This window comes from Dermochelys coriacea, chromosome 4 (assembly GCF_009764565.3).
Source record: "Dermochelys coriacea isolate rDerCor1 chromosome 4, rDerCor1.pri.v4, whole genome shotgun sequence".
Lineage (NCBI taxonomy): Eukaryota > Metazoa > Chordata > Testudines > Dermochelyidae > Dermochelys > Dermochelys coriacea.
Genome location: NC_050071.1, coordinates 30,287,354 through 30,308,221, shown reverse-complemented (window position 1 = coordinate 30,308,221; position 20,868 = coordinate 30,287,354). Strand labels below are relative to the sequence as shown.

General features: G+C 43.4%; 1 protein-coding gene across 1 annotated transcript; it reads left to right on the top strand.

Moving 5' to 3' along the window:
• The first annotated feature begins 1,320 nt into the window (after positions 1-1,320).
• BDH2 (3-hydroxybutyrate dehydrogenase 2) lies at positions 1,321-19,922 on the top strand. Its single transcript, XM_038400905.2, is given in 14 exon segments — positions 1,321-1,474; positions 3,873-3,952; positions 6,022-6,100; positions 8,668-8,681; positions 8,683-8,732; positions 8,734-8,763; positions 9,524-9,615; positions 9,618-9,631; positions 12,741-12,801; positions 14,308-14,421; positions 17,278-17,336; positions 18,209-18,275; positions 18,278-18,300; positions 19,697-19,922. Coding segments are annotated over 14 exon segments (891 nt in total). The 3' UTR covers positions 19,751-19,922.
• Positions 19,923-20,868: the final 946 nt, after the last annotated feature.

Sequence of the window (20,868 nt, the reverse complement as noted above, 5' to 3'; positions counted from 1 at the left end):
AGCATGATTCCCAAGGAGGAGAGAACCCCTCATAATCTATGAGGTACGTTTTTTGCAAATGCCAGAAGCTCTGCATCCCTCCCTGGGCCCGGAAAAAATTGGCAACTGAATCAATAACCCCCATCTCTGGTCTTCAGCTCACCCTTCCTGGAATTGTTTTTCTCCCTTAGTGCTCCCCATCAACCCAGTCCAGCCACAATATTCCCTCAGTCCACATTCCATATACGGGCAACCCTGCTTACTGTGGCCTTTCCCCCCATGCTGATAATAGGTTGTATCCCTGCCAGCCGAAGTGGCCTTCCTCTTCTCCTGCCTCACGCTTAAGGGTTTACTGCTTGAGGATCTCCTCTTTTTTCCCCTCTTCCCCCACTTGTCAGACCAGCCAGTTTCCTTGGAAAATCTACTTCAACTATCCCTCTGCCAGTTTTATCACTGCCTCCATTGTCTCTGGTTGGTGTGTCCTCACCCAGGCCTCAGTGGTATCCGGACGACTCTGCATAAACTGCTCTAATATCACAGTTTCCAGGACTGCTTCCACATTTTGTTCTCTCAGCCTTAGCCATCAGTTGGCCCAGTCATTCCACTTCTGCACAAACTCTCTCAGCCTTACCCCATAAGTCCACCTGGCTGTCCTAAATTTCTGCTGGTATCTTTCAGTTGCCAAGCCTACATGGTCCAATATGGCAGCCTTTAACACATTGTAGTTCTTGGCTTGCTTCTCATTCAATGACATATAGGCAGCTTGGGCTTCTGCCACCAGATAAGGGGCTAACCGTAGGGCCCGTAATCCTTTAACCCAGCCCGCACCAGCCACAATTCTTTTGAAAGTTAATAGGAACATGTGGGGATCATTCCCAGAGCCCTTCCACAGAGTCCCAGCCCCCGCCGCCCCCAGCTTCTCTTTCCCCAGGCAGGACTTGTCACCTTCTGTATTAACTGCTGCTGTACCTGGATCTGTTCCTTCAGGAACTCCCGAAACACCCGCCGTTGTGCCTCCTGCCATCCCAACCGGGCTCGTCATTCTGTTTGCTGGCTCATCTGGAATCCATGCAGCATCCTCTGCAACTCCTTCTGTTGCTCTATCAGCAAAATGTTATCATCTGTGCATTGTGTATTCTTTTCTCTTTGGGATTCTGCTGACTGATGCACAGCCAATACAAATTACTGGGGGAAAGCCTGCTCGTTCACTGTTTGGTTTGGGTTGGTTTCTCATGGGTTGGTTGGTTGGTTTTTGGTTAGAGTAATAGCCAGGGAAAGCTGACCATCTTCACTTCTTCCTTGAGCCACAGTAACTGGTTTTTGTATCCCCAGCCTCACTAGATGGCAGCATCTGAACTTTTCGACGGGGAACGGTATTGTCTTGAACAGCAATTCACCAGCAGAACTACAGCACCCAGCATTCGCTCTGGAAGCCTGTACTTTGCTCCGGTGCACGGGGCGCTAAAGCCTGAACGCTGGCTGCGGAGATCCCGAGGTGGGTGGCTGTCTTCACCCTCGTGTGTTTCGCCTGGAATAACAGGCCGGAAAGCTGTGACTACGAGGTTGAGAAACTGATTTGCACCTTTATATGCGTGCCTGCTGTCGTGGTGGGAAATGGGCAGTTAGCGGAGCGCGTTACGCCTTGAGAGCTGGAGACAGGGGGTAAAATCCGACCTAACTCGAAAGCAAAATGAGCGGATGCGATCCGGGTCGTTTCTAGTGAGCACATAGTCTACCGAGCTCCCACGTTATTGGTAGGGCTGCACGCTTCATTGCTCCTGTCGGCCGAGCTCTGTGCATTCTCCGGCTTATTTGTAGCGCAAATGGGAAGTAAGGTGGGGGCTGGCGGAGTGGGAGGGAGCCAGAGGCAGGGCTTGAGTCACAAGGACCCTTCTGGGACATTTTTGGAGGAGCTGGGGCAAGGTTCCAATACTTCGGATTCCTGAGCCACCAGCTCTCCGTCTGGAACCTAGAGCCGGGGCGGGAGCTCGGCTCCCTGCTCTGGATGGTCCATATTGTTGGCAGACCACCAGCTCCTCATGCTGCCCCTGGGCCCATTCCAGAAGGAGTAATGGCAGCTTGGTTACTCAGCAGCCCTCTCTCCTTCCAGAGCAGGGAGCCAGGGCCAAAGGGGACCCTCCGGAGTCAGGACCTGGCTCAGCCACCATCCCTCCGTCTGCTCATACCCCTCCCTCGCAACAGCATCTGCATCTCCAGATACAGGAAGTCCGGATTTGGGGAAGGGTAGGGGCTGTTCTGCACATCCTGGAGGAGCATCCCACAGCCGAGCTCTCTGGGGCCAGCAGGCTGGAGCAGCCCAGCTACACCCACAGAAGCTACTTAGCTCCCTGCAAGGGAGCAGGGACCCTCTAGTCTCCCCACACAGAACACAAGCCCCCTTCTCTCCCACTCTTCTGGCTGATCATGAGTCCCTGATCACACTCTCCCCACCAATTACAAAGCCACTTATTCTCCCCTGACAACCAATATCCCCCTGCCCTCAGTCCCAATATCCTCATGCACCAGACTCCAATATCTCCCCTTTTCTGCCCCCGGCTCTCAGCCCAAATATATCCCTTCCCCTCCCCTACTGCTAATCTGCAATATATCCTCTGCCCTCCCCTTGCTTAACCCTCAATCCCCCTTGGCATCCTCCCCTCCCCCTCATAGCTCTTACTTGCCAGTTAGAAATTTTGTCAATAGGTGTAGCAAATGTCACCAGGATGTCACCAGGTTGATTAAGTTCATAGTTTAGTGACTTGTTGAGGAAAAGCTTGAAAAATCTCAAGCAGACCTAAAACGTTGCTGGACTGAGTGACAAAATTGCTGAAATGGGAGGAGATTTTGCCCCTGCCTCGCGGTGTGCATGGCCAGCACCTCCATGAGTTCTGGGACTTCTCTTTTTAGGACCCCAGCACTGCCCAGGGGCCAGCTCTGTTTTGTGTAAGCAAGGAAGCCCATGACCTTCTAGGAAGCTGCAGTCTGTTATCTGTATAGGCAGTACAGAGGGCACTAGAGAGCTTTGCCTACAGCACCAAATGGGATATCTGTGAAATCAGTGGAAATCAGGCTTTTCAGATTCTCACCACAATTTAATAGTGTTCTGCCCATTGATACCTAGAACATTCCCTTCAATTTTTGAATTGATCAGTTGTGGTTTTCAAAAGCTATCCCATTACACCTCTGTAGACAGACTCGCTTCACTGAGCCTATGAGCTAGGAATTGTTCTGGGGAAGTTCTATGGCCTGTGTTATGCAAGAGGTCAGGCTACATGATCAAAATGATCCCTTCTGGCCTTGGAAACCTGGAATTTATGAAAGCCACCAACTTGGTATAACTGGTAATCCTTCCCAGAACTGCAGAGAGTCCCAGGACATCGGGGAGCTTGCATACACACATCCTACCCACGCTGCCTGGTCATAAGTGCACTTACTACTTGTAATAAGCATTAAAATTCACTTTAATCTCTGATAGATTTATTTCAATTAAAATATCCTACAACTCCCTAAAACATGTCACTTCCTACGGAAGTGCTGAAAACTCTGCATTTCAGATTAATTTGATACTATCCTGAAGTCAGGCATTTTGCTGATGATGTCACACTCTGCTAAAGAACACTGGAGACTCCGATCTGCCTACAGGGATCAGGCAAGTCCTGTTTTAAAGCTTTTGCTTTAAAAGTTCTCATTTTATAAGCCAATGTATGGCATAGCCATACTGAAAACTTTTCTTCTCTTGTGGGAAGAACAAGGTACTTTCCAGTTTTCTCTAGTGATAGATGCTCCAAGTCACCCGTTCAGTTATAGAATGCATCTGTTTTTGATTCCCTGGAGCTGGTATTAACCTCTTTTCCTTTTGAGAGATATCACAGAACATGTTTAAATACCTGCAGGGGGCAGCATGGGTCGGCTTGACGGGAAGGTAATATTGCTGTCTGCAGCCGCACAAGGGATTGGACAAGCAGCTGCTATAGTAAGTCTGGAAGCTTCATCTTCTTTTTCCCCCTCTTAGTTCTTTGCTAGCTTTGCTGTTTTGATTAGCTCAATGGTACCTGTACTGAGCTGTCTTTTATCACGCTGGAAATTAAATTAAAAGCTAAGTCCTTCAACTTTTCCATGAAAAGCACATGAAAAAATGTTACTGCTACACCATGAGAGCCTTGCTTCCATTCTGGAAAAATTCATTCAAGAGTCACATTGTCAAAATTCCCTGGTGCTCTATAAATAGCCTTCCCGGAAGATCTTCACAGCTGGGTTGGCTGGGCATACTGGTGTTGGCATCTAGCCATGAGTTGCTTCTGCTTTGAAGAGAGCTGCAGCTGCTGCTTCTCGGGAAAGTGGCTAGGCCATCAATGACCTTCATCAAATATCTCAGCTGCTTTGTTTTGGGAAGGTGATGTCCCAAGGTTTCCTGTTGTATCAGCTTGGAGGTCAGACAATTAGTAGATTGTCTCAAGGATCCCTGTGGCAACAGCACCAGGTGGAATGTGGTGGCCCCTCGTGTTCCTTGTTAATTCATTTAACTCAATCTCAGTTGGTTCCGAATGTCATTCATTGATCTATGGGAGATGAAGGGAACGTGCAGATGCCAAGCTGTTCACAAGAGCAAGATCAAAAACTTCTGCCTGACCACCTTTTTCCGTAACGTTTGGCCTTGGATTTTTTAAAGACTTTTTTTTCGGAGACCATCTAAAGCTTTTGAATTTTTTTTTGGCAAACTTTAAATGGAAAGATTTAGTCTGTTGCTCTATTGGTAGTTTTTGATTGCTCAGCTTGGTCACATTGAGATTTTTTTCCAAAACCTGAAAATTTTCATTTAATAAAATCCAGTGGAGAATGAGAAAACAAAAAGTCCAAACCATTCTGAAAAGCAAATGAAAAACATTTTATGGATTTTTTTTTTCTGAAATTTCTGCCTATTTTTCTCTACTTTTGATCAGCTCTACTCTCCACAGATGACTTTGCCTGTGCTAAATTATAGCGAGGGACTAGCAAAGCTAGCATGAGACAGGCAATGAATGATACCTAGTTGTCACAAACTTTGATTTTCACCGGCTTTGCCAGGGGACTGCTAATCCTGTCACTTGCATTTAAAATACCCTTTCACTGGGAATAGCTAATTTGCAAAACAGATTTCTTTTCCTAATGAATCATTTTTGTAAATATGCAATAAGCTAGCAGATGGAGTTGGCATGCCTGAGCTCCTAAAGATACACCATAGTTGTAGATAGGTACTCTCAGAAACTGCATTACTGCCACTTACTAGTGGTAGTGTGTCTGTCTCTGAGAGCTTCTTGCTTCTGTGATCAGCATATGAATCTGTTGTATAGCAGTCACTTGATAACAACCAACTCTGAGGAGCAGAGCAAGTAGTTTTCTCCCAATAGACATCACATAGGTGACTATGAGGGTCCCTAGTATTAAGGGGTATCTCTCAGGAATAGCTACCTGATTCTGTTGAATGTAGTGAACAGAACCATTAATAAGTTGTTTCTTTAGTAGTGCATTCTTCAATGATTTGGACGTGAAGCACTGTACAAAAGCACTCACTTTCTATAAACTGTGGGCCAGATCCCAGCTGTTGTAAATGGCATAGCTCCACTGAAGTCTTTAGTGCTGCATTGATTTTCAGCACCTTAGGATCGGCCCCTACACGTTTGGAACCAACTGTCTAGTACAGGTGCTGCCCTTACTAGAGACCAATGGATCAATCACACTCTTGTGTATATCTGTTCCTTCAACTGGGTCAAGTAATGGGACCCAGTGCTTTAATTACAGATTCCTGGTTTGGGGGATAAACATAGTAAGTTCTGTTCCCTCCTCTCCTGTGTACACTCTGCTGGAACCCGGGTGTTTGGCTAGGTAGCCAGGTGGTAGATACATGGAATTTCTTTATGCTCAAAAAGAAAAGCAAGAGACTGGCTGCCTTCAGCCAGCTCCTTTTTCAGTCCAAGAAGGAAGTGAGAGGAGAAGGCAGCCTTGATTACTGGTAAAACCTAAAATATCTAAATGTTAACGGTTCCTTTTGCTTGTGGTGTTCAGGCTTTTGCAAAAGAAGGAGCAAAGGTCATTGCTACTGACATCAGTGAGCCCAAGCTGCAAGAATTGGAGGGGTATTCAGGTAAATGCTTTACAACTGACTTAAGTCCAACTCTGTTGTATTTTTGTAAGCTGCTTGTAGAAATTTCATTGGAGGACAATACAGAATTCTAAAGGCAGTAGAAACTAATGATGTCAGTTACTCCTTTGTGTTGCAACTGGTCTTTTCCCTGCTGCAGCAGAATGTGGAGGTTTGGTGTTTGAATGCAAGTTTTCCACTGAAACTTCAGCATTTCAAAAGGATATACTAGGTACATGGGGTAACCTCATCCATCTGATTTTACTAGGCAGTAGTGAAGCTGTTAACTGCTGCCACTCCTTATGATAGCATCCGTTTCACTGACTTGTCTTGGCCATTGGGCTGACTGACAAGTCTAACTACCTCTTGTTTCAGTCATGGGACTTGAGCTTTGGGATGTTAGTGCTAAAATCATGAAATTCTATCATTTGAGCTATAGAACGCACTTCATTAGCTCCATAAGAACCAGATTTAGTGCTCTGCATTTCAGTTTGATCAGTAAATGGCACTAATGGCATCGTAGTTGTTCACTAGTGTGAATTGGTATATCTTTTAAATGTGAATTACACCGTCACTAAATCACCCCCTATTATATTTGTATAAATTCTCAGGACTAAGAGTTCTCTCCCTGCTGATACATACTAGTATGTATCAACTACTCATGGCCACAAACTCACATCATTGTTCCTTAGTTAGACACAAGGCAGGGAAATTGTTAACACAAGTTTATTTTTATGTCTAACATAAAAACTATGGGTGAAATCTATCCTGTATACACAATGAAACAGAATGAAAATACTTCCAAATTAACTTAGTGAATAAAAGTGGTTTCTGATCCTTATATACATTCCTGACACTGAGAAGGCCGAATAACAATCTCTTAGCCAGATTCACTGCAAACCTCTGGGTGACTCACGGCATTCTGGGGAATTTCCAATCAACCTCTAAGAATTTCATGGACTTCTCAAACTCAGTAGGGTTTTTTACTCTCTGACATATCAGGCAGAGTTGTGGCTGGCAGGACACCAGGAAGTGGAATCAAAGTTCTGTGCAGTCTTGGGAAAGGATCTTCAGACACATGATTTGTTAAATCCCAACTCTTCCCTTGAGGACTGGAATTAGAATATGTCAGACTTTCAACTTAATACAGAAGAGAAGACTCCACTGTTAGTCAGCTTGCCAGGGAAAAGTTAGCTTTCTTGCTAACATATTTCCTAGAGAAATTACCAGAGGTGTTTTAGAACATGTACATGAACTTGTCCGTTTGGCTTCAAGACGTGCAGGTTTTTCCAGTTGAGAATGATTTATTATCTTCCATCAGCATTGTTCCACTCAACCAGACTGGCATCACAGTAGCTATTAAACTCTGTGTATATAGGCGTGGATGATAAAACCACAAAATAATGTATTTTCAGCATAGTGCACAGGAAATGAATCATGGTGATTTAATGGGAGTTGTTTGCATGAGGGTGCTGGAATAGTGTGTAGGCTCTGGCATGCCTTTCTGGAGATCAGTTGTGAATTTAGGATTTCATATTTTTGCTGTTTGCATTTCTGCCAGCAGATGGCATTTTATGCTTTCTACCTGAAGGTAACTATGTTACAGTGGGGCTGGCTCTACTGTAAAGTGTTTAGAAGGGAGTCAGAGCAATCTCCATTTTGAATCAACTGTGTTTGCTGTGGATGTGAGAGATAAATTTAAATCACGCAGGAAAGGGCCCCAAGCAACCTCTTTAAACAGCTTGGAAGGTGGATTAATATTTTTTTGCAAAATAAACATTTTTTTGTTTATAAATATTTAAGGTTCATTCCGAAGACATTGACATCACATTGCATACATTTTAAAACTAGCCAATATTCCCACAATATGTGCACGCCCTGAGGCTTTGACCATCAAACATATGTACTTCCCACTATCCCATTAAACATAGTTATGACTCACCCCGTCAAGATATAAGATGACTAATGACTTACACAAGTCACTTATTCCTCATTAATGAGTTGTACAAGCCTGGCTCATAGTCCTCTTGGTTCCAAATAAAATATTGCATGTGCTATGATCTGTAGTCTATGTGACACCCATAACGATTACTAGGTAACAGTGACCTGAGCTGTGGCTGCAATTGGCCAATGAGAGTTTGTTGTGGTCGTTGTAATGGTTGTAATTCAGTACGGTGATGAGTGCTGTGGTGGGCTGAGTTTCTGTGAAATGGGAGTGTATTGGAATTTGCTCCACTTCTGAGAAGACACCTGCTCATGTGGTGGTTGTTCTCTTACAATAACATCAGTGGTCTTTTCTGACTCCTCTCTTGGCTCTGAATAGCACTCCGTGCTCTTATTATTATAGCATTCAGTATTGAGACAATTTAACAAAACAGTGGAGCTTCGGGGTGGTGGGGGTAAAAGGCCATATTACCCAAGGGTACCCATGTTATGGTCTGTATTCAGAACTGCTCAGTACCTGTGAACTCCCACTGACATCAGTGGGAACTGCAGGCGCTCAGCAACTCTGAAATCAGGCTATTAATTTTTAAAAAAACAAAGCAAAATAAACCATTTTGTTTTTATAGGCATTCAAACGCGGTTTGCTGGATGTCACCAGCAAAGAACAAATAGAAATCTGGCCAAGGAGATTGAAGGATTGATGTCCTCTGCAATGTTGCAGGGTAACTAGAGCCTATTGTTTTAAATTCCCTTCTCCTTCCAGTGTTTATTCCCCAAAGGCATTTTGTTTGATTTTATGTCTATCCTCTCCTTTCCACAAGGCTTTTCTGGAGTCTGCATAACAAATCCTCCATCACAACTGGACTCTTTGAGGGTGAGCTAAGTAGACAAGCCACAGGACTCCATGGCTCTGGAGACTGAATTATATTCTCATTACTAGTAGCAGACCAGTGGGGAAGACTGCAACGTTGTCTGTGCTCTTCCTGTTTTGCAGAGAGAGGCCTTCAGCTTCCAGGGCTTTCTTTTGTGCACCCTTCATCATCACTACATTGGATATGTTAGTGATAAGGCATTATCTTTTCCAGAACTCAAGAGCTCACATCATACATTGTTTTTTAACTTGGAAAAGACACATCTAATAAAAATATCTTTACAGTACCATAGCGCTCACTGAAATTTTTCAAATGTCAATTTTGACCAATAATTTTTGATGGATGATTTCAGTGACACTCTTTTTTTATTACTAGTTCTGCCTATTACCAAATCTTTTATATGCATATGGTGGCTTATTGTGACTGTCTTGAACTACATATTCCGGTTACGGGAAACTTGTGCAAGCTGCATGTGCATTATAACCTCTGAAGAGTTTTGTCCAACCTTGCTTGATTGGAGGGGTAGTTATTCCAGAGGAGCAGGAGAAAAAATATAAATTATCCAGAAAAGGCACAGGAAATAATCCATTGCTTTTGTGCACTTAATCAGTTTTGTCCATCATGGAACCATTCTGGAGTGTGAGGAGACAGACTGGAACTTCACAATGAACCTCAATGTTCGCAGCATGTATCTAATGATCAGACTTTCCTGCCAAAGGTAAGGCTCTGTCTACAATGCTCTTTAGTGTAAAAGACATTGGGTGTGTTTCAAGCTGGGCAATATTAAGTCATAGGCACTATCAGAGCGTGATGGAGGGTGAAAATGTGGGGGGTGTGGCCACGGAACCCTCATATCATATTTGTGCCTAGGACTGCTTTAATTCAGTCCTGGTTCAGAGTCTACAATGTCAGACTAGCGTATGGAGAGGCTTAATTCAGGTTTTTTACACTGTACAATTTGTATTTAGAATCATTTTCAAATGCAGTGCAGTAAGAGGCCGCATGGGAAAGCAATACTCTACAAGAAGCACGCAGACAATTAGGCTACACCATCTCTTCAAAAACATTTGTAAAGATTCAGATGTAATTGTGTGACTTCTCCCCCACACCCACAACAGGAAGCTATCCTTGCAGAGCTGTTCAATACCATCGACAATAGGGGAGTAACCCTCCATAGATAAACAACTTACCTGTACCATTATACCATAGCTTGAGGATACTTCCTGTTTGTCACATAATCACCACATTCTGGGCCACGAGGCTGAGGTATTTACAGGGAACATACTGGAAGGCCAAAATAGCGCAAGGATGGCTATCACCAAAGTGAACAGGATGCTCCCTGTGGTGGTTGTGATACAATCTCAATCCCTGTTTTCCTCAGACCCTCAGTTCCAGAGAGTATTGTGCTAATTAAAGTGGCCTACTTGATTTGGGGTGCTTCAGTTCTTGGGGTGCCCAATGGGGGATGCCGAAAAGGGCATGATGGTCAGAGGGTGGGTGAAAATCAGGTGCCTTTAAGGCATCTCAAGTTGGGCACCCTTCCCCAAAATAATTGTTTTTAAAATTGTTGCATAATACTTGACTTAGGGAGAGACTCGCTCTAACTGGCAAACACCACCTGAGTCTGGCACTCTGAAGCGGCATTGGGGAAGAAATCTCCTTATTCCATCTAGGTTCCCCCTTTCCCTCCCCTACCCACCCCCTGGGTGCACATGCCAGTTTACCCACAAAATAACAGATATAGCTGAGTGGAATATTCACTGGGGTGGGGCTAAAACTTCCCCAAGAACAAGAAAGGTTGGGGTGGAGAGAGACAGGAATTGAGAAGTGAGTGGATTGAGAAGCTATGGTAGTCATATCCTTGTTGGGCACCTAGCAAGGGAGTTATGAAGGCAGCAGTGAATCAGAGGGCAGTGGTTAGAATTCTGTAGGATTATACAAGCAATAGCTCGCTACAAGGTGCATTTGTCAATGAATATACCCACCCCTTGAATATGCTGGGGTACAAAGTGTAGGTGAATGTTTGAACATGTTTGTAGCGGGGGTAGTGTTTTGGCTGAGAAGCACATGCCCTGCTGTGTGTATGTGGATTTATAGTATACAATAGTTTACTGAACTAAATGTTTCAAATGGAAACAATTGTATTAAATTTACCCAGTGCAATAGTAAGAAAGTAAATAGCTACCCAGGGATGAGCAGAACCAGCAGTGATCAGTTTCTAAGGCTCTCCTGCCTTTTTCTTCCCACCATGCAAACTGGAACAGAAAAGGTCCCAAAAAATTCACCTTTCCTGACAACTGGGAGATAAATCTGGGAGCCCAGCAAGCAGCGGGAGTGTTTTCCGTGTTCCCAGCCTCATCCCCCATTTTTAAAAACACACAATCCCTGTTCCTTGAAAGTGGGGAGTGGAGCTGGCATCAGTCCCACAGGGCTCAGCAGCCTCCAGCCTCTTCAGAGAAGATAGTGGAACTCCTGGAAGTAGCCTCAGCCTTGTGGAGAGAATAGGTGAGAAACAGAATCCCCTCCTATCCTGCTCTGCACTCAGATCATCTGAAAGGGTGGTGCAGAACCTGGATCGTCTTCCAAAATTTGCTTCTCCTCCTCCTTCAGAATCAGAAAGAGTATGTATTGTTTCAAATATCTTCATTATCATGGATATCACTGATGAATATAACTTATGACAGTAGCACCTACAGACCCTAAGCAAGGTTGGGGTCTCCATTTTGCTAGGCATTGAACATAAAAGTAATAAGAGGACAGTCCTTATTCCATAGAGTTCATGGGCTAAATTGACAAAGGGTGGGAGAAAGGATTTATAATGATCCCCATTTGATAGAGGGGGGAAGAGGCACAGAGAGATTAGATGACTTGCGCAAGATCCCACAGTAAGTCTGTAGCAGAGCCAGGAATTGGACGCAAGTCCCAAGTCTCCCGAGTCCCAGTCCAATGCTTACTATAAGACCATCCTTCGTCTAATTTCGAACCTCATTAGATGCATTGAAATGCAATATACTGAACTTTAATTTTTATTCTTTTTCATCAAGTTTTGAATGGGCCCCTAGCCTGGTGAATCATGCTACTAGAGAAGTTTTTATTGTCCCAGGTGTGTAATTTTCTTAGGAGATAATTGCCTCGCTTGAAAGCCTCTTCATTCAGTTAGATCCCAGATTTTATCAAAGCTATTCCATAGGAGAAAGACCCATCCATTATGCAGATCCCTATGTTGTGGATACTAATTGCCCTGAGCCATTTTTAGTTGTGAAAGGGTACAGTTGTGTCAGTAACTATACAACATTCCCCCACTCTGATTGGCAGAGAGGTCACTGCAATGTAATAACCAAGTATTCTCTAGTGAGATGAAGCTCAGGAGAGGAAGGATGCTCTAGTGTTAATTGTGAATCAGGGAAAGTGGATTCTGTTTCTAACTCTGCTCTGGTACAGATTTTGTATATGACTTTTGCAGTCATGATCCTTTGTTTCTCCATCTCTAAAATACGTACCTAGCTCAAAGGAGGTTCTGAGGTTTAATCTTGTTTGTAGGTAGGTGCTACATGAGTACATAGTAAAAAGTGGGTATTACTATTGATGAAAACGAGAGAAACTCAAAATGTAACATGGTTAAGACTGATCTGACTGGGTTACTAATTCAAAGCTGTAAAGCAGGAGCCAAACACTGCCCTTTGGGATAGTATTTTGACCTGCAAATCTGAGAAATTGCTTGTGGAGAAAATACCACTTACTGTGAGGAATGGTGGCAGAATAAGTCCCCATCGGGCAGAATAGCTTTTGTTTGAATGGCTTGATTGTGGTTGTGGGTTGTTTTGCAGATGCTTGCACAGAAATCTGGAAACATTATCAACATGTCTTCTGTGGCATCCAGCATTAAAGGTAATAGACTTCCTAGAGGATGTTTTGCCATATACATGCCTGCAATAGTCCTAGGTCATGTCCAAGATTGACATTCTGAACCTGTAGAATAATATTTTGTCAGTCCAAATTTGAAAGCACCTATTTTAGAAGGGATGGGACTGAATACAGAAGTGTAACCTCCTTTTAGCCCCTTTGTGCATAAGCATTATGAGGTAGCCTTTACTTACATGAGCACATGCAGTTTTCCCTCACGCGACTCCCACCTCATTCAGTGAACAGAATGGACAGTGGTCTGGGGATGAACAGAGCTGTGCAGCAAAAGAGGCTGTTGTCTGTAGGGTCCTTGCCTCATTTGTTGCAGAAGTTGAAGGTTGCAGTGAATGCGGGAGAGGACTGTAGGAAGCAGAGGGATTCTTCTGTGGTTTAGGAAGCTGAGTGCTACGTGGAGAGCTGGATTCTACCCGGTCTCTGCCCCAGAATTTCCTATATGATGCTGGGCACAGGTAGCCACTGTTGGTTGCTCATTAAATGGGTATCCAAATTGACACTTGATTTGCTGAGTGCTGAGCACTCACACTGCAACTGAGGTCAGGGGGGGCTCTGCTCTGAACATAGGATGTGCTATAAAATGCCAAGTACTCTGAAAAAACAAGGCCCTACGCATCTCCAAGCGGGCACCCAACATTTAAGTGACACTTTTTAGACAGTTTGGCTTTAATCTCTGTGCCTTAGTTCCTCATACGTAAATGGAAATGATGATACACCTTGTTGGGGTTTTGTGCAAAGAACTATTGATTCATCTTTGTAAAGAGCTAAGTTGCTACAGTGAGAGCACCATAGAAAAGCCCATGATTAATTAATAATTCTGTGTTCAGTGCAGGTTTGCATGGTTCACAGTAATTAAGGCACGGGGCCACAGGTCTGAATGATCAGGATAAAGGAATTGTGAATAGCTGCCCGTCCAGTGAGCACTACCCACTGTGCTGTGAATGAGGGTAGCGGTACTGTGGAAAAAACAGTATATGGTCATGTGATTAAGATCATATCACAATGAATATGCACAAGATGGGGCAGGGGGGTGGGGAATGATGCAATTTATTGCCTTATTTAGTGGTACCATAACACATTATATAATTTTTCTTGTTTTTCGCTGCTTCCTTAGTACCAACTGCATAAGACCTACCCAACAAGAACTCTGTGTGCGAGGAGCAGATCATACCCCTTTCCTTTATAAATCTTATGCAATTTTAAAATAAACTTCCGAGGCTACTTCGTTCAGACATTTGCATTCTGTGCTGTTGGTCAGTACACTGCTGTATCCTGGTTCTTGAATGGCACTCTACAGATTCCTTTGTCTTGCAGTCAGCACTCTAGCCAGCTTGTCATTCATCCTCTGCTCAAGGAGATGCCATCCAGAAAATGCTAGAGCCCAAAAGCAGATCCATATGGGAATGTAACCATTTTCTTTAGTTTTTAGTGTGATTTTTATTTTCATGTTACCCCTAAAACTAACCTCTCTTTCAGGAGTGGTAAACCGGTGTGTCTATAGCACTTCAAAGGCAGCAATTATTGGTCTAACCAAGTCCGTAGCTGCTGACTTCATTGAACAAGGCATCAGATGCAACTGCATATGCCCAGGTAAGTAAGTCCTGGCAGCATTTTGTAAACTTAAGAGCTGACACTGAAAAGCTCAGGCTTGTCTTTAGCGTCAGCTCAGAGCTATACACCACCTGGCCTATTTAATGCTCCAGATTTAGTTTGAGGTTGTTGATGGAAAATGAAACTTGAAAACAGCCCAACCACCTGCAAACAGCTGCTGAAGGCATCAGCAGTCAAGGGAGAAACCACATTTAAGCTGAGTTAAACACTTAGCTGAGTTCTGTTTTCCAGCATCTTCTGGCATTTCCTGAAATGTAAAATTAAGAATTGCTATTTTTATAGCATTCCAATCTCTGTGGCCTATAAATGCACACCTACATATCCCCAGAGTATCTCAATGGTGTATTATACCAGTTATATCTGGACATGAAAGTTGCAACTTAGAGAACCAGATTGGGGGACGAAGAGGGAAATGGTGCTTTCAGTAGCTGATTAGCAATGCTGAAAGTATGATTGCCTCATTCCTGATGTCTTGAGACATTTGTCGTGAGACAAAATTGGATGTGACTAGGTCTGGGTGATGTGAAAGCCATGAGGTGGGGCTTGCATGCCTGGTGATGAGTGTGGTGAAGTTAGTATGGCAGAGGCAACCACAAGAACACATACCACAGGCATGTCCATGCACACCTACAAAATCTAACCTGCTTTTTATTTTTAAAGCATCAAAACTAGAGCTGCAAATATATATTTTAATAGTAATTTGCAGTGAGGTTTCATTAAACCCCAACTGGCGAAATCAGACAAAAGGCCTGGGGATTTTAATAGGTGATGAGCATCAGCAGTTCCCTCTCATTTCTCTTGGAGTTGTAGGTGATCAGGGCCTGTGTAAGTAAATCCCCCAAAGGTTCATAAACAATTTGTAAAATACTGGTACTGTTCTGAGTGACCTTAGGCCAGTTTGAGGTTTCCACTGCAGCATGCAAAACTCAAGACTTTTCAACTTGAAAAAAGCATAAACTTTGCGCTTTCATCTGAGTTTCCTGTTGAGCTTTGGGGGTTTGTTCATATGGGACTTTGGGTGAAACTCTGGGTGAGAAATCGGAAAACCTGCAGAACTCTTTGCACATCATGAATTGTGCCTGGTTCTTCACATCCCACCAGCATCACCTTTTAACAATTAACAAACAGATAAGACACTTACTAGAGCCTAGGAGAGGCAGTGTGTTCAGTCCCTGGTGTGGAAGGAGCACCTTACATTGGTCTAAAGTGCTTGTATTGCCAACTGAAGATTCAAGAAGGTGCTTCATCCTTCCTCCTTGACACAGGGATAGGTCTGCGTAATGGGAGGGGAGTGGTACATTGGGGGAGAGGGACAACAGAAAGGAGGAATGAGGCAATCTTGGAGGACTGCTTCCCCTTAAATTATTTTTAATTGGCCAAATCAAGTACTGGTAATTCTGTGGAATGTTTTCCTCTCTGTGCCTGTGTGGAACGCCATTAAAGCTGAGCAACAAACCCACATCAAGGAACACCTAAATTATGTAAGTGTGAGTATAACCCACACACCTCCTGGGTGTGGTGTTCTGTCCCATCTAGTGGCACCGTGACCCTTAGAGAGAGAGAGAGAGGAGAGAGCGAGAGAGAGAAAATGAGTCTACTCTACAGCCTTAGCTAACAGCCAGCTGGCTTTTAGCTCATGTAGTAGAGGCTCATGCACTAAGCTCCAGAGGCCCCAGGTTAGATCCCGCCCGCCAACAACCGGGGTCTGTCGGCGTTACATGAGAAGCCGAGCAAAAACTAATTTCTTTGCTAATGCCAAGGGAGGAAAGCTAGTTCTGCTGCTGCAGAATATCTCAATGGGGAGTGTTTGTAACCTGGCCAAATAATTTCTATCTATACAACCACTTGTACAAGCCAAGGATCATCTCTGACTAGAGATGACGCACATGCCTAGAATATAACGGTTGAAGTGGTTCTCAGAGAGTTCTCAAGTATTGCCTGGCTACTTCATCACAACACTGATTTCCCACCGAATTCCATTCCTCCCCACTCACAACAACATGGGGAGAAATAAAATACTACACAAATCAAGGACCATTTCCGAAACTCTTTGGAATTAAAAGCTAATCTCAAGATAGTGGTAACCTCTACCCCTGCCCAGTTCAAAGTGAAACCCCATGTCTTGTGCTGATCTTTCTCCGCATAGGTGCCTAGTCACTGCAATGGAATGGGAGAATACCCTGGGATAGGTAACTAGAAGTCCACGTTGTACGACGATAGTATCTCTCTAAGCCAAGAGAATGCCACAATCTCTTTTTGAACTATTGATTTGTATTCTCATTTGTGAACGTTCAGTGGCATCAAACCAAAGCTGCATCACCTATCCCTGGTGGTGATCAGCACAGTAAATTGCTTGAGGAAGTGAGCTGCCATAAAAGTACTTGATGGTAATAAACCATCTCGTGTCCTCTTGCATAGATTACTATCAGGATAAAGATTCTCTTGTCACTATCTGGAATAGTGAGGCAGTTTTAACATTTTGCTATTTCCATTCATATGCTTAGACTGTAAACACACTGGGGAACGGATGTTGCTCATTTCTTTGCTAGCTGTGGGTAACGTTTTTTTCAAAAGCACTTCTATGACTTAGGCTAGTAAGTTCCATTGTCAGAAATGACTCTCAGCCACTAAGAGTCACTCTCTCATTGAAAGTAGTGGGATTTGGAGTCCTGAATCTTTTAGACTCTTTTGAAAACTTTATCCCAATCTTGTTATGAAGTCATATACACCCATGGCAGTGTATAAATAATAGGATTAATGGTGATGAAGTCCTTTGTCATGACTGCTCATGTTCGGTGCAGTGGAGTATTATTTTAAATTTTGAACGTTGCTTAGGAACTGTGACACTCCCATCTCTACGGGAGAGAATCCAAGCCAGGCCTTACCCAGAACAGGTAAGCAGGCTACTTAGCTGTGTTCATGCACAAATATAAATTATGTTAAGAATTTGGGAAAAATTGAATAGCATTTCTGCCTAAATCTCAGCATTCAAGATTGGCAACAGCAGTGATTGTGCTTTGGCTGCTTGGTCACCTGGTGCCCAGAGTGGCATCAGCAGGTCCTTCCATGACACTATGCTAAAGAAAACCACAGTGCATTTATCCTGCGGCCTTCCCAAATATTTTACAATCATATACTATGTCTACCAGCGCCAGTACAATACAACCACTTCTTGGGCATATGGCAGCAGCAAACTGATGTGCAGTAAACTACACAACAGTGAAGAAGAGGAAAATTTTGGCAAACACTTAGCTGAGTTCTTAGTTCTAATCTGCAAGACCTCTGCACAGAATTCTGTCTGCTGCAGAAGGAGAACGGCTGAGTCGACCTTACTGGAATTTAAACCTCTGGTTCAAGTGTACTGAGGTGTGTTGCAACTCTGAAGCTAAGAGCACTAATGGTATTGTCTGCACGGGGATAAAAGACCACAGCATTGCTGTGGCTGGCCCAGGTCAGACGACGGGCTCACAGTGTCCTGGAGCTGAGACTCTAGCCCAAGCCCAAAAGTCTGCACAGCAGTGTTTCAGCCCCGGAGCCCAAGCCCTGTGAACCTCCGTCAGCTGACTCAGGCTTTTATGCCTGTGAAGATGTACCCTAAGTCACCCGGCCAGTGTTTTCTTTGGGCATCATATGTACTATCTGCACAGTAATCATGTTATGAGCTTGTGGCCATCTGACCACATAGTTTTTTAATGTAGCACAAAGTCATCATGGCTACATATTTCAGTGTGTAGCAGTGATGCATGAAATGTTCTGGTATCTCTAGGCCCTGAAAGACTTTCTGGCTAGACAGAAGACTGGTAGGATGGCTACTGCTGAAGAAGTGGCCCACATCTTGTGTATCTGGCCTCTGATGAAGTAAGTACTGTACAACAAATCTGTTGTGACCCACAGAATCCCACCCCATCTTGTGTCTTCTCAGTAGAGGGAAGCTATTTTGCAGGCACTTACACAGTCTTGGAGGCAGATTACTGCAGTAATAGAAGACTGACATACTTGAGTCTAGCCCAAGATACAAACAGTGAACTACTTCCGGGCCATGAAAGTGAAGGTTAAGTCATTATTTACAGAGGACCATATTCTGGACCTTGCATGAATTCTGAACAAACTGGCTGTGCACAGCACAGTTCTAGGAGGTATGGAGTCCTTTCCCATTGGCCCCACAAAGTTGCTTTGCTTCCACCACAAGTGATACCACCTTCAATACAGTAGAGTCAGTGGATCTGTACCTGAATACAGTACGCAACAACAAAAATGTTTGGGTGAGACAGTTAGATCTCTCAGGGAAGGACAAATAATAATTATAGCATTGGGGCCATAATCATCCTCAAAACAATCAAAGTCACCAGCAAGTGATGGTGTAAATGAAGATGCAGGAACATATCGTTCTGCTACAAATATCTGAACTTCAAACCCTCCCCGTCTAGAGAGGCTACATCCAGAGGATATAGTAGGGGCACAGGGCACATAGTAGACCCAAACCTGGCCACAAATAGCACCAACTCTAGTTTAACAGCATACGTAATAGGACTAGATGCCATGGAAATTGCCCAGTAGTTAGGACAATCTTTTTGAGTCCCACAGAATCACTTGAGGAAAGTGTTTGGGTCCCAATATTTCTATCAATTGTCACTTTCTCAGGGTTCCATCTTGGCCACACAGAGACTAATCCTATCAGTCTGATATATTGGTAGAACTTATTATTAATAGGATATTTGCCCATATGTGGTCAGGACTTCAGTATTCGATCTAACTCAATATGGTTTGGTATTGATCCAGAGGAAAGAGCACCTCCTACTCAATCAACACCACCACTTCTTCCACCATCTGGGTTTTTCTTGTAGATCTCTCCTCTAACTACTAACCAGGTCAGACCCTGCTTAGCCTATGAGAATTAATGATTTCTCAGTGCCAAGTGATATGGCTGCAGGCCAATGTCATAACTCCACCTTCTGAGGCATTCATGTGGTCCCTCCATGACACATTTGTGCCTACCATTGTAAGAGTCAGAATTCCTAAAGCCGCGTGATAATGATTTGTTACTTTGCATCTGCCCACTGTGGTAGCTAAAAGTTTTAGTTTTTAAGCTTCTTAATCCTTGAAATTTTCAGAGCCACTGTTGCGTTTGTGGAGATTAAAGGACTGTTTGTAGATAGAGGAAATGTTTTTTTGTTAAATTAACTGCAATAATTGTTAGCCTTTTCCTCTGTTTATTAGTAATAAATGATGGTTACTCTTCCTCTTATGATTTCAGTCTGCCTACATGACTGGCAATGAGCTTATCATTGATGGAGGCTGGAGCTTGTGACTTACAAAACTTTCATCTGAAGTTTTCAATGGAATTCATAGTACAAAAGGCAAATAATGAAGAGATTATCACATTTCTCTGTTAATATAATTGCACCATTTTAATGGACTAAAATGATTGACCTTCAAATAAAAGTCAGTGTAGTTGCACAGACATGCCATACCTCTTTTTCGAAATTACTTTGTCTGATTTTCTTTTGCATACTTTACACAGTAGCAGTAAAGCACACTTCATTCAACTTTGTTTTTTGTTGGAAGCTCACTACACGAAGAACAGCAATTGGACGTTTAAGGTGTGCCAACAATATTATATGTAGAACAAAATGTGAGTCTCAGTGGAAAGAGTTAGATGCCACTGGCTCTTGGCATCTGTCTCACTTGGAAGTGAAACATTCTTGTTTGGATTTCCTAGTAGCCTTGGGCAATGGAGGAAATGGGAAAAAGGCTGCATTTGAGCCTGCTGAACTGGACCTGAACTGTGCAACAGCGCCCCAAAGCAGAGTCTGTGGGAATGTGCAGACTTAAAAGTCTGAACTACATGAAATGCTGACCAAGTGTTTCTGGGGGTGGTGGGCTCTTATTTCTTGTAATGGCATATTAATTCTTGAAATCAAATGCTAGACCCATCTCTCATTTTCCAAAGATTTAAATCTATTCCCTTTTCCTGTTCACCATCATTAATAACATGTTGTACAACCCTAAGAGCGGCTAGAAGCAGCTCATAGTTCCTGATACATTAGAGAGGAAAAGTAAATGTATTCCAAATACCTTAAAGGCTGTGGACAAACTTTACATGTAGCGGAAATGATGAATGAACCTGAAGCAGTGTTAAAAGACAAGGATCTGTGGTGTATTAGTATAAAGACTCATGATATTATTTTACATCAGTAAAACATTTTCTCCACTAATACATTAAATATGGTTACTGGAACCCAAGTGAGCTAGTTGATGTTAGCAGCAAAGAGAAGAACTGTTTCATTACTGACATGGCTTAGTTTCCAAAAAACAGGCTTGGCTGCGTTACTACTCACGGTAAAGCATTCTATACCTTCCCTGTATCCTATCCCCTGCTGTCCCTCAACAAAACAACCATATTACTATGCAATAGCAGAACTTTGG